Consider the following 13,475-nt stretch of genomic DNA (forward strand, 5'->3'; position numbering starts at 1 on the left):
CCCGCCGTTGCTTTTTTTTTTGCTGGCTCTCTCCTTCCCGCCCTGTCAGTTGAGGGAAGAGCGGGTGGTGTGTCCCTCACGTCATATGGCCCGCCTGACTCCCATTGGCTGGCTGGCCTCACCAGACTGCAATGCTGTTGCCGGGACTGCTCGACCGCCCCGCCTTCCCCCCCTCCTCACCCCCCCCCCACCCTCCGCCGCGTCAGCCCTCCAAGCCCCGCTGTGGAGGGGCGGAGGAGCGCGCCGCACGGAGTGCCTCGCGCCGCGGCGCTCGCGGCTTTATAAGCCGGCCGGGCGCGTATGCGTGAGGGCCGATTGAGAGGGGCGCTGCCGCAGCCAGAATCCCAGCAGGTAGGGGAAGGGGAAGGGGAAGAGGGAGGGTGGGCTGTATTGGGGAGAGGGAGTGTGTGTGTGTGAATATGAGAGAAAGGGGCGCTTCTTCCCCCCCACCCCCAAACGGTAACTGCTTCGTGGAAGACTGGCAGTTAACGGTCACCTGAGACTCCACCGTTGGACCTGAGGGTACCCGACACAAGGGTGGGATGGGGAACGCCCGGTGGGTCTTAGAGGCCTTCGTATCTGCCAAAGGGAGAGTGGGGGTGGGAGGTAACCGATCAACAGAGCTTGAAGGGACCTTGCAGGTCATCTAGTCCACCACTACCCCTGCCCAAGCAGGAGACCCCACATCTGCCTCTACCTAGAATCGAACGTCTGCCTTTTTCTCTAGCCTTTTGCAGCAAATTCTCACACACACACACACACACACACACACACACACACACAAACAAACAAACAAACTAACTGGGCACCCTCCAGAAGAGGGGTGTCGTTTTTCTGACTGACCACAGGTTGGAAGAAACTTAATTTGTAAAAAAAAAAAAAAAAATCCAGATGGACCTTTAGGTTGGGATCACTTAGTGGTTCTTTGTAAATGCTTTCTGCATTGTAATAGGTATAGATGGGAGGCTTGAGTGGCCCATGTTTAACAACCGTGCATGGTTTGCTTCTCATAATATGCATCTCATATTGCACCTTATATTCTCTGAATGGTTGCTTGCAGGTATCAGTGGCAGGACTTAGTGGTTAAGAGCCTGGGGGTCAAGAGAGAAATGACATCAGAAGCTTTAAGCTTCCTTCAAATCTTTAAAGACTGAAAGGGAGGCCGATTTGTAAGTCTCTGCTGCACCTAAAGTAGAAAATGTAAGCAGACCCGTGAGTCAAGCTTCACGTGACTTCTTGTCATTTTTTTTTTCTGCCAAGGATATGGGAATATGGCTTGCCACTGTCTTCCAGAATATTTACCAAGTTTCCCAAGCTGGCCAAGTTTCTCCTGGTGGTCTCGTATCCAATTATGAAGATTGAGCCTGCTTAGCTTTTTCCAAAGTTTGAAGTCACATGCTTAGCCTGGTGAAATCTTGAGAAAGCACAGCTGGACTGAATTGGAGGGAGACTTGTTTTACTCCTCCTTCTTACCTGATAGGAGAATATGGTAAAGTCAGATATCAGACTGGTGGTTCTATCCCTAAGCAGAAGGGATTCTGTGACTAGATACAGTGGCCTTCAGGTACATCTCCCAAGAGGCAGTCTTTTTCCTACAATATTAACATTCTTGTAGCACCAAATAGACAAAACTACTCTGGCATCTTATTACAGTTTGCCCTGTAAAGGGGGGGGGGGAATTATCTACATGGTGAGAGCATTTAGATTATAGGCTCTAGCTATGTGAAAACTTTCTTTTGAAAAGAAAGACACAACCATTTGTCCAAAATGGTATAGTGTATCCTGCTTGAGCATTGGACTAGAAGACCTCCAAGATTCCTTCCAACACTGCTTTTATTTGGTTACTTAAACATGCCATGTCACTGGTATTGGGGCAATTTAATGCTGCATTTCATACTGGGTTAAGCTTGAAGAGTCTATACCAGAGTGTCCAACCTTGGCAGCTTTAAGACTTGTGGACCTCAACTCCCAGAATTCCCCAGCCAGCATTCTTGGCTGAGGAAGTCTGAGAGTTGAATTCCACAATTCCTTAAAGTTGCCAAATTGAAGATCCCTGGTCTATACATGTAAAAATCAGAATTCTGCATGCACTTCATAGAAATTAAATCCTGAAGAAGCAGGAAAGATAGAGAAAGTTTTGAATTTTGGTGTTGGAGAAGAGTACAGAGACAACCATGGGCAGCCAAGTAAATAAATGTTGCCCGTAGAATAACTTGTCCTGGATTCTTCTCTCTGGAGGCAAAAATGCCCAAGGTCAAATTATCATGTTTTGCACACAATGTGAAGATCCAGCTCACTCAAGAAATCTACGATGCTGGGAAAGGTGGAAGGAAAGGGAAGAGGGCAGTTAGTAACAAGGTGGATAAGTGTATCTTTGGAAGACGTGAAGGACCAGGTTTGGACTGGGTGTTCTTGGAGAAGATCTACTTATGTAGTTACCAACTTTTTGGCATTTAATCAAAATTTTAAAGGACTATGTTTTATTCCTATAAAATTCTTACTGTTTTAACATCATAATACTTTATATTGTATGCGGATGTTTGTGTTTGGAATTCTAGATAAAACTCTTCAGTACAATCTTTGTGGCATTATATACTCCTTGAAGCAGTATAAATATTTAAATTAATAATGGTTTTATCTTGTGGTTGTTCTAAAATTTCAAAGCAAGTTTCTTTTGGCAGCAACTTTGTGTGATAAGGAAGTCAAGTGACTTCATAAATATGCTTGGCTAAGTAGCAATTTAATCAAATCTCTAGTTTTCTAGCTTGGTCATAAGATACAATTATTGCCTGTTTTACTATAAAGTACTTCACATCTTTAATTCTTATAGCCAAGGTAATTCGGTAGGCCAAGACCTGAGATGGAGAGGACTTTTTAAAATTAAAAATTAGGAGAAAATTCCTTAATGTCATTTTCTTTGGTTCTATATTAATGCTATCAGGGGAATAACAATAAAGGGAGGCAGCTTAGGCAGCAAACCCTACACAATTTCAGACAAATGGTTTTCCAATCTCTTTAAAATGTCCAGTGTTGGAGCATTTACACCTTCTGGAGACAAGTTGTTCCACTGACTAATTGTTCTAACCTTTAGCAAATTTCTTCTTGTTCTGAGTTGCTTCTTTCCTTGATTAGTTTCCACCCATTGCTTCTTGTCCTATCCTCAGGTGCTTTGGAGAATGCTTGACCCCCTCTTCTTTGTGGCAGCTGCTGAGATATTGGAACACTGCTGTCATGTCACCCCTGGACCTTCTTTTTAGTAAACTAAACATACCCAGTCCTGAAACCATTCTTCATGTGTTTTAGCCTCCAATCCCTTAATCATCTTTTTTGCTCTTCTCTGCACTCTTTCTTAGGGCTCAATATCTTTTCTATATTGTGGAAACCATGTAGTACAGTATTCCATGGGTGGTCTTACCAAAGCATAAGTGCTATTGAATTCCACATTATAATGTGGTTAGTTAGAGAAGTATAAGGTGAATTTTTTATAGAGATAAAAACATACAGCACATAACATATTGATAGCTTTCTGAGTATTCTGTATTTCATAAGATCCTTCATATATCTTTCAGGAACCTGATGGAGAAACCTGTACCTCAACCTGAGAGTCATACGTGGAGTTGCTCTTGTACAGCCAGGAGAAGATATAAGGATCACCTAGGTGGAAGTGCAACAGGGCTAGCAGCCAGAGTGGGTGAAATGCTAACCTCATCTGTCTCCAGTTCTCCCCTGACCTTAGTGGGTCATGCAGCACGGCACCCAAGCAGCCCAAACAGAGGCCATGTCCCTGGTAGCAGCTTGAACTTAAGCAGAGACTTACTGCAACGTAGCCTGGTGCTTTTTGCTGTGGGCACTTTCCTTGCACTGGTGCTAAACTTACTGCAGATTCAGAGGAATGTAACCTTGTTCCCTGAGGAAGTTATCTCTACAATCTTCTCTTCTGCCTGGTGGGTGCCCCCTTGCTGTGGGACGGCAGCAGGTAAGTGGGAAGCTTGTTTTAAAGAAAGTGGTGGGTTTCCAATTGTGTCTCCAAGATGGGTTGAAGTATGTTAGTTCATTGCCCAGAGTGGTGCATGCTATTGTTTATTTGCTTTAAAAGTGGTTTTATATTCTCGTTATTTAACCAAACAGGTGCCCAGAGTAGCATTTAAAAGCTTCTATATGTTGATATTTGATAGGACTGTATTTGACCTCACAAGGAGGTCACTGGGATTAGATGTAAAAAATAACACCTTTAGCAGCACAGTGTGTTTCCTCCTTCCGTCTAAAGGCTTTGTGAGTTTGGCATTATTTTTCACTCTGGAAAGCAGAAGAGTTTCCTCTAGCTATTATTGCTTGGCAGGTTTTTAACCCAGGAGCTGGCATGATTCATCATTACTCTTGGCCATATAATTGGCTCGCTGTGGAAACTGGTGAGTCGCGTGCTCCAGTTCCTATTGGTTCTCAGTCTGAACATGCCACATACTCAATCAAAAACAAGGAAGTCACATGTTTTGACAGAAGAGAGGAACTGAGACTGGCTTAGTGCCTATTTTAAGAACAATTTCAGTTTCTAGCAAGATGCTCATAGAAAATGACCCTTTTTTATTTGCAAAGTACAAATAAAAGTTCAAAGCTGAATTACTATAATTCCTTTTCAATTAGGTCAGCCAATCCCTTTTAATAATTTTGATATTTGATATTTCAAAATGGTATTTTCAGCCATTGGGTTCCAAACTACAGTATTTAATAGAGTTGTTGACAGAAGATTGCACATAACTTTAGCTCCAGAGCCATTTATGGCATCAGACTTAAAATATTTTCTTTGGAAGTCAAGTTGGGAAAAAGAAATTAGTTTTTATTTCACAAAAATAGGTGGATTAACATGGTTGGCATGGAGATGTCCTAGGTATTGCCACTTAGTCATTGTGCTGATCTGAAAAATACTTGACATGATTTTTCCATAGGGAAAAAAGTATTTCTATATTTTATAGTAGCTTAAATCATAGACTTTGAGCCTTAGAGAGATTTTCTTATAAGTTACTTATAAGTGGATACAGTAAGTATTGGTAAAAATAATTGTTGTTTCAGAGGCAGTCTGCTTCAGCATTAAACTATCTGGCTTCCCTTATTTATTTATTTTAATTGACACACACACACATCTCATAAATGGTGATCACATGACCCTGGTATCCTGCAACTGTCATAAAGATGTGTTGATTTTTAAATGCCCAATTTTGATCATGTAACTGTGGGGATTCTGCAGTGTCATAAGTGCAAGGACTCATCACAACTTCGAACAATTGTTAAGCGAATGTTGAAGACTACCTGTAATCGTCAGTAGCTTAGAAAATGAAAAGTAGGCTTTGCTGATTGTTGGGGAGAGGAAAATGAATGGTTAACATAACTGATTTCAGCATCTCTTTTATTTTCCTCTTACAGCTGTTATTGGCCTGCTGTATCCTTGCATTGATAGCCATCTTGGTGAACCTCACAAATTCAAACGAGAATGGGCAAGTGTAATGCGATGTATCGCCGTCTTCGTTGGCATTAACCATGCAAGTGCTGTATCCTTGGAAAAAAAGGCTTAACGTTGCCTGGCATTTTTCCCATCATTACTGCACCAGCTTCAATTGTTTTGAGTAATTATGTTTCACAAATCAGTGCCTGTGCTATCTATACTTTAAAGCTGAATTTCTCAATTTTGGAAATGCCTGGACTTCATATCTCCCAGAATTCCCCATCAGAATTTGTGAGTTGAAGCTCATATAACTTAAACGTTCCTGAAGTTGGGAATCTTTGCTCTGAAGTCTCTGCTTAAAGTTTTATTGTTTCTCTTTCAGTTTTATCCTGAAGAATCTAAACTAAAGCTGTTGGAACTGACAAAAAAGCCTCCTTATTTATATTCCACCTTATGTCTATGGAGATTCTCAGTCATCCAGGTCATGGTTGTCCCAAAGGTGCTTTTTCAAGAGGCAACTGGGCTTTCTTTGCTTTTCTTTGAAGACATTTTGCTTCTGATCCAAGAAGTTTCTTAGATGAGAAGCGAAGCATCTTCAAAGAAAAACCAGAAAATCCAGTTGCTATTTGAAAAAGCACCTTTGGGACATTCCACCTTTATAATTTTTATAAATAATCCAAGGCAGTACATATATACTCTTTCCTTCTCCTACTTTCCCCTAACAACAATCCTGTGAGATGAGTTGAGAGAGAGAGAGCCTAGTCCAAAGTCACCCAGCTGGCTTTCATGTCTAAGGCAGGACTAAAGTCACTCAGCCACTTTTCCTGGCTTAGGCTGGTTTAGGCTCAGTCTCCTGGTTTCTAGCCTGGTGCCTTATCCACAGGGCTTGCTTGCTTGATTCCATTCTATTGTCAGCACAGAGATACTGACTGATCTGAAGGATTTTTATATTTCCTTCCAAAGACTTGGCCACACTTTTACCTAATAACTACACTATTCATGCCAACTAACTTAAATAGAAAAGTGAGACAATCCCTTCTGTATCTCTTCACTTGCAGAGCATAGGGCATTGCTTAGGTATTATGAAGAAACATTTATTGGAAAGGTAGTAAATTGTGAGCACAAGAATTATTTATTTTACACTAATAAAAAAAAAAACAGTAGGCCTATAATTATTTTAATGTATGACTTTCATACAAGACATTGTTTTAAGATAAATGTGGCAGTTCAGTCTGCCTAATTGTGAAAATAATAAGCAATTTGTTTTTCTTTGCTGTGTTATAACTTCTCCCTCAGGATATGCTTTAAATTTTATTTCATGAAATTTAGTATCTCCTTAAGAGAGAGTTTAGAAAATACATAGAAAAGATTGCCCCCTGCAGGTTGAAATGTTCAGTTGAAAACAGGAATCCAGTAGATTTGCAGGAAAATGATCTCTCGAATACAGTTTTTCTACTTCTTGTACTTTCTATAAATTGATTTCCGCATGTGCATGTTATAGATAAGACATAAAGATTATGGTAGGAAAAGTAAAGAACTTGTCAAAAGTGAAAAGGTTTAAAAGGTGGGATACTTGGATAGATGTTAAGACTTGTGTGGAGCAAGAAATTTGCCAGTCTATCAAATTTCCTTAGCTTGCTTTTTAGAAATTGGATTTTGCGAACAACATCCAGCTTTCCCTGACCCTTGCAGCTTTGTCGCTGGGCCTCTGGTGGACATTTGATCGCTCAAGAAGTGGTCTTGGTCTTGGGATTACAATTGCTTTTGTAGCAACTCTGATTACACAGTTTCTGGTTTATAATGGAGTTTATCAGTAAGTACCCCTTGCATTCCCTTCTTTCTAATTTTTCAGCCTTTTTTTAAAAAAAGACACGAATTATGCCTGCACCCATTTCACTTTACTGTAGTTGCTACCAGCCTGTTGCTACTTCCTATTTTCTCTACACCATTCTGAGATGGATGGCCCTAAAAGAGATTCACTAGTCCTAAACTCACCTGGAGAAAACTAAAACTTATGGTGTGTAAGTCCAACACCTTAATTACTACACCAAACTAGCTCTTCAAATATTGATGTCTATTCTGTTAAGGAAATGTCTTTCCTAACTTAATAATACAGCTTTATTTCTATGTGCACAATCAGAATTTAACTGTGTAATATGGGAAAATAGTTTTATATTTGGTAATATGTACAGTTAAGACTGAAACTGGGCACAAAGAGGGTATTTTCCCCCTCTTGTTCCTTTGCCTAAAACCAGCCTTTCATTAAAACATTTGCCAAGAGTTATAGGCCCTATAAAATTGCAGACAAGTAAGTGAATGAGAAAGTATTGAGCAACTATTCTAGTTCCTCTTCTCTATTGTGCATATAAACCAAAGAGACGTTAGAGGAGGCCTTTGTTAATTCTAACCATAGTAACTTCCATTGACTTACTTGCAAAGCTACATAATAACTTTTCTTTTAAAAATTTAAAAATTTTCTTCCTTTTCCTAGGGCAAAGGAATACATTCAAAGTTTTCTCTATAAATATGCATGTTTCTATTCACTATTTTATTTATTAAATTTATATGCCACCTGTTTAGAATGACTCTGGGCAACTTATGGTGGCATAAAAATGTAAATATAAAAATATTAACGTTAACAATTTTAAATATATCTGTATGCATATTTGGTACTTCTATTAAGATAAGAAAACCTTGAATTCCTTATCCTTTCCCTATTATTTCCAGCAAGGTGAAATGTCCAGAGCAGTTTTGATGAGATGCTAAAAACTACAAATAATCCTTGATTTTTTTCTCCTCTGCTTTCCTTTAGGTATACATCTCCAGATTTCCTTTATATCCGGTCTTGGCTACCATGTATATTTTTCTCAGGCGGTGTGACTGTAGGAAACATAGGACGGCAACTTGCTATGGTAATTATATATCTCTGCTGAGTTTTTAAAGTGAAAAATGCATCTTCAGCTGATAAAACCATAATTATTACCTATGGATGTAATAAGTAATGATGCCTGTTCATAATGAGAGGTATTCTAAAGCTGTGTAAACATATATCATCCTAGGCAGTCTGCAGACATGTTTATTGCTAGTTTCAATAAATGTAAATGAAGTAAGACAGAAAATGCCTAAGTGTGTCTTGAGTATTGAAATGGCTAAGGCATTCAATCTCAGAAAATGCCTCAGAAAACTTGCTCCTTCTATGTAAGGACTGATTGATTTTACTAAGAATGTTGGCCTCAACCTTCTTTAAAGCCTTGGTTCTTCCATCTATCTACAACTGGCATAACAAATGTGCAGAGTAAGTAACATCCTTGTCTGGGGTTCAAGATAGTTGTGCTAGCAGCCTTGTTAATGGAGAGACTTTAGATAAATAAAATGTATTGAAAAATAGATTGGGGGAAAAATGTTTTTTCCCCTAAATATCTCACCCACCAAATAGATGAGCTTAATAACAGCTTCCAGATATTAGGCTTACCATTTTTATTGGTGATTGGAAGTATCTTAGGGACTTTTTGCATAAAAATGAAAGAAACTTGTGATGTATGGGTTTGATAATTAAGATATGTTATAGAAAGAAGAGTAATATGTAACTTTAGACAGGCAGGTGAAAAGATATGTTTATAAGTGCAGATGTGAAAAATATAGACGCTGCTATTTTTTTCAACTTTTTTTCTCTTGTGCTGCTAGCTTTTCTTTTGATTCCTTTCTTTTTCGTCTTTCTTCCTTAGTTTATATTAGTTTGTGCCCGTGTTTAATCATCTTGTTTAAAGTAACAAAGGCTGCTTCTCTGGCTGCAGAAGGAGTATCATTTGTTTTATTTCTTATTTATTAAATTGATTTACATAAACTGCCAACTGATATACAGTGACTCTGGGCAACGCGTACAGCATTATAAATCAACAATATAAAAACCCCAGAGTCTCCCACACTTCCCCTGTGGCAATGACAAGTACAATTATACAACCCGCTTGATTGTTTCTGAATCAGTCTGAGGTTCGCAGGCCCACTGACAGAATCATGTCTTCAAGGTCTTCCAGAAAAGTAGCAAGGAGAGAGTCACGAGAGGTGATGATATTCCAAAGGGAAGGAGCCACCACAATGAAGGGGCCTGTCTTCTAGATCCCTTCAGGTATACCCCTTAAAAGACCCACAGCCTTCTCTACCTGGTTGGCCAGGTAGATATAACTAGGGAGAAGTAGTCCTTCAAATATATGCTGGCCCCATCCCATATAGGGCTTCATTGCATATCCAGCTATTATATTGCCAAAAGCAGAAAGGAACTGTATCCTCCCTTAGTCATGCTTATTTTGGGATCCAAGCCTCATTTGAGCTGTAGTCTGATGTGCGATTGCCCAATTTTGACCTTTAATCCACTTTCCAGAAACAAACAGAGTAGTTACCATTAGGCGGTGGCTGAAAGCAAAAAGATGCTTCATTGGATTATGACACTACATTGCAGGCCTGCACATCTCCCTCCCTTTACTTGCTTTTAAAATGGTAATTATTTCAATGATTACAAAATTCTTATCTGTGTTTTGTGAAAGGAGTTACCTGAAATGTTTAGGGCTGGTATACTAGATGGTTCTCTAGCATTTCAGTAATAGCATTTTGGAATCTAAGCTTTTACACAACTACCCTAATTTCAAAGGAGACAGATTTCAGATTTTTTTTAAAAAGTACAATGATTTTTTTGCTTTCTCCACAGGGTGTTCCTGAGAAGGCTCACAGTGACTAAATAACCGGGTCTGACTTGTATTTGTGAAAGCAAAAAAAAGGATCAGTTCAAGCTAGGATTTTTCGTCTTGAATTACCAGCATGAGCTCCCTAAATCTGGGAAAGAATGAACTCACCATAAAGTGGCCAAGAGGTTACCTTGATTTATTTCTGAGAAGTTTCTGAGTTTGACTGTTTGGTGGAAAAAGTTCAGCACAGACTTTTCATTCACAATAAGCCGAACCTTAATGGCTGTCCTTCCAAGTCCTTGAAACAGCTGCCATTTTCAAAGCTTGAAGCAAATCTTAATTCTACCCATACCCAAAGACAGTTGCTTGGTATGGCATGGTGGAGTAGTGTAATAGTATTTCTCGTTTATCCTGTGATTGCTTTTAAGGGGACCTGAAAGAAAGAACCATTGCTGTATAAAGAAATAAGGGCCCAGGTCTTAGAGAAGAGGCTTTCACAGAACCTCCTACTGTAAAAGGGCTAGCACAGGAATATTACATTGATTTATGTCTTAAGCACCTGGCTTCTTGAGGTGAGGAGCAAATCATCTTGGAAAACCAACAATTTGTTAGCTGCTCGGCTGTTTTATGGCTCCCTATATCACTTCTCTTGGAAACACGCAGCCAAAATTTACATTTTTCCAAGAGATAGCCTACTGGTTCTTTAGACAGGGTGGATTTAGATGGGTCCTTACTGACTTCACGAATAAGTGTGTCTTCATTACACTATACCATGAAGAAGAGGACATTTTTGCGGGATGCTTGTTAAATTCTCTGGGAATTGGGCAGGTTTCAGAGCAGAAACAGTACTTGCCATGAAAAGAACGGGGAAAGTTAATAGTGTTAGTTAAAGTCTCTTGTAAATGATCTCTTGTCTGAATTTCTGAAGAGATCACTTTGTGTTCTTGATTTTGCAAATTTGCAGAACTTGCAATCTGTGATTGCTTTATACGGAAAAGTGCTAATGTCACTGCATTAAATATCTGGTGTACTCAACTAGTTCCAGGGTGAGCACAATAGTTCAATACTATAAGTCACCACTGACCTAATGAGCGGGTGTTAAATTTCAAAATTTAAAGTGCAATGTACAGCTGAATGGAATCTGAGCCTCGTAGTATCCTCTTTAATATCTCCAGCAAACAATATTAAAGAGAAAAAAGTTTTGAACTTATTTAATGCTTTATGAAAGCAAACATCAGCAATAATCTAACTAGTGTTGTTAGTTTGCATCCTTTACTAAACTCTTGAGAAATACTCGACTCCTGTGGCTCTAATTGCAAAACAGAGCTCATGCTGCATTATCATTCAACTTCAGGCACTTTTGCTTCCAGTTTCGTTCAGCTTCCAGTCCAATCAGAAGGTTCAAGTTTTAGACCGAGCAGAAGAAGTTGGGGAGCTCCAGATAATTTTCAAACCATTTCCCATCATCTTTAATCATGCTGCCTGGTGCAGATGACAACTGAGAGCCGAAAACATCTGCGGAGTCACTAGTTTCCCCGATGAGTTTTAGATAAGTTGAAGAATCTTCCCCAGGTTTTGTCCCAAAACAGCATTTTTCCAAATGGGATCCTTTTCCAACTTTATTTTCTGGTCTCCCCCACTGAACAGCTGTTTGGGAGGCAGCAACACAAAATCCTCCAAGGATGCAGCTGTGGGTTAGGAGACTCACAACAATATCTGAAGAAGACTTCAATTCCCTTCTTAAACTAACAGTTTGTGGTGAATGAGAAAGCAAAAGTGATTTGCTCAGGGAAGGTAATATTCCCTGATACAGTTACTTTCCACAGTCCTAGGTCCTTTTTTGCCTTTCTGGGGACATTAAATCTGAGATGTCACCATAGATTTTTTTTTTGAAGTAGTAATTAAATTCAGGTGCTGGAAAAAGCCTGCCAAAAACAGAAGGCTAGTTTTCTAAATTCTAGAATTTATTGTCTTATTTTGGAACCAGGAAAAGGTTTTGAGATTCCCTCTGTTCTCAGAGTACATCCATACAGCATGTTAATGCAAAGGAGAAGGATACCAATAATTCCAGAATCATTTCTCTTCCAGCTCAGGAGTCTCCAAACCTGGCAACTTTAAGACCCGTGGATTTCAACTTCCAGAATTCCTCAGTCAGTCATGCTCCACATGTCTTAAAGTTGCCAAGTTTGGAGATAGCTCCTGCTCCTTTACAAAGGAAGTGAGCAGAAAGGATAAGAGTTCAGAGGCTATATAGGTGGATGAGGATAGAGCCTCCCCTCCCCCCTCTTTGGTTTGACTAGGTTATTGGAATATTTGAATGCTTGTGGATCACTTCCAAAGTGAATTTTTGAATTTGCTCACCTCAGCATCAAACTTGTTTGGAAAGCATATTAATCAGCTTTTTGTTTGTTTTTCCTTAAACAAAGTGGCAGTTTGGGGGGGGAAAAAAGAAGCTTCAAGCACTATAGAGTAAATGGGTTTATTCTGAAGAGGTTACATTGCAATCTGTGGTATTTTTGAGTAGTAAATTATAGGCTGCAGCTTTGAAGCCTGGTTTTTCATTTTCCACTGTTTCTTTAAAGTGTATTGATTCACTTCTTATATAATCCCGTTTAAATGGTATTATCTGAGTATGCTCTAACATGTATGTGCAAGATGAAAGCCACTATGTCCTCTAAATTTAGTTTTGAGGTTGCACACAGGAAAACTACCTTCCTGTAATACCTTACTACCAGATGTAATTAAGAAAATGGACAATTGTAATTGTAAATATGTAATCATGAAATCAGATATTTAATTTGTAAAGTTTATTTGTCAATCTGTGTTTTGAGATGACAGCCAAGTTCAATCTTGCCAATACTTGTAAGTATCTGAACCAAAGTGATCAGAGTTTGTGTTACAAAGAAAAGCGTGTTTTTGTGGGGGAGGGGAATTGCGCTGTATTCCAGATAAGAATCCTTTGATTCTCAAACTTGGTAGATTTTTCAACTGTGTGTATTTGTGTGGATTTTTTTTTAATCCATTAAAGGTTTTGACCATTTAGTTCCTGCATTTTGTTAAAAATTATCCTTCCTAGGAGTTATCTGACAAATACAGTTGTTGGAAATTTTCTTTGTAAATGTTACTATTTCTTTAATATTGCACCTGGAGTTATTATTTATAAGACAACTATTAGTCTTGTTCAACATTGCAGTGTTCTGTAAAACTGTCCAGTAATATTTATTAATAGTCCAACTTTATTATTTTTATAAACAGCTCAAGGTGGTGAACATATCTAATACTCCTTCCTTCTGTTTTCCCCCAACAATCCTGTGAGGTCAGTTGAGCCAAGAGAATGACTGGCTCAAAGTCAAAGAATG

At 39.1% G+C, this 13,475-nt stretch overlaps 1 protein-coding gene across 1 annotated transcript; it reads left to right on the forward strand.

The window, feature by feature from the left end:
- The first annotated feature begins 198 nt into the window (after positions 1-198).
- On the forward strand, positions 199-13,165 carry INSIG1 (insulin induced gene 1). Its single transcript, XM_032237294.1, has 6 exons — positions 199-351; positions 3,570-3,976; positions 5,419-5,543; positions 7,084-7,250; positions 8,250-8,349; positions 10,140-13,165. The coding sequence occupies exons 2-6, from the start codon at positions 3,577-3,579 to the stop codon at positions 10,167-10,169; spliced, it is 822 nt and encodes a 273-aa protein (XP_032093185.1). The 5' UTR covers positions 199-351; positions 3,570-3,576; the 3' UTR covers positions 10,170-13,165.
- The last annotated feature ends 310 nt before the right edge of the window (positions 13,166-13,475 follow it).

The sequence above is a fragment of the Thamnophis elegans genome, chromosome Z (assembly GCF_009769535.1).
Source record: "Thamnophis elegans isolate rThaEle1 chromosome Z, rThaEle1.pri, whole genome shotgun sequence".
In the NCBI taxonomy this organism is placed as follows: domain Eukaryota; kingdom Metazoa; phylum Chordata; class Lepidosauria; order Squamata; family Colubridae; genus Thamnophis; species Thamnophis elegans.

Excerpts from the sequence above, each read along its gene's own strand:
- INSIG1 (XM_032237294.1), top strand. The coding sequence starts at position 3,577 with ATGGAGAAACCTGTACCTCAACCTGAGAGTCATACGTGGAGTTGCTCT. Across the intron at positions 7,251-8,249 it reads GTTTATAATGGAGTTTATCA|GTATACATCTCCAGATTTCC; the intron begins GTAAGTACCCCT and ends GCTTTCCTTTAG. Across the intron at positions 8,350-10,139 it reads TAGGACGGCAACTTGCTATG|GGTGTTCCTGAGAAGGCTCA; the intron begins GTAATTATATAT and ends CTTTCTCCACAG.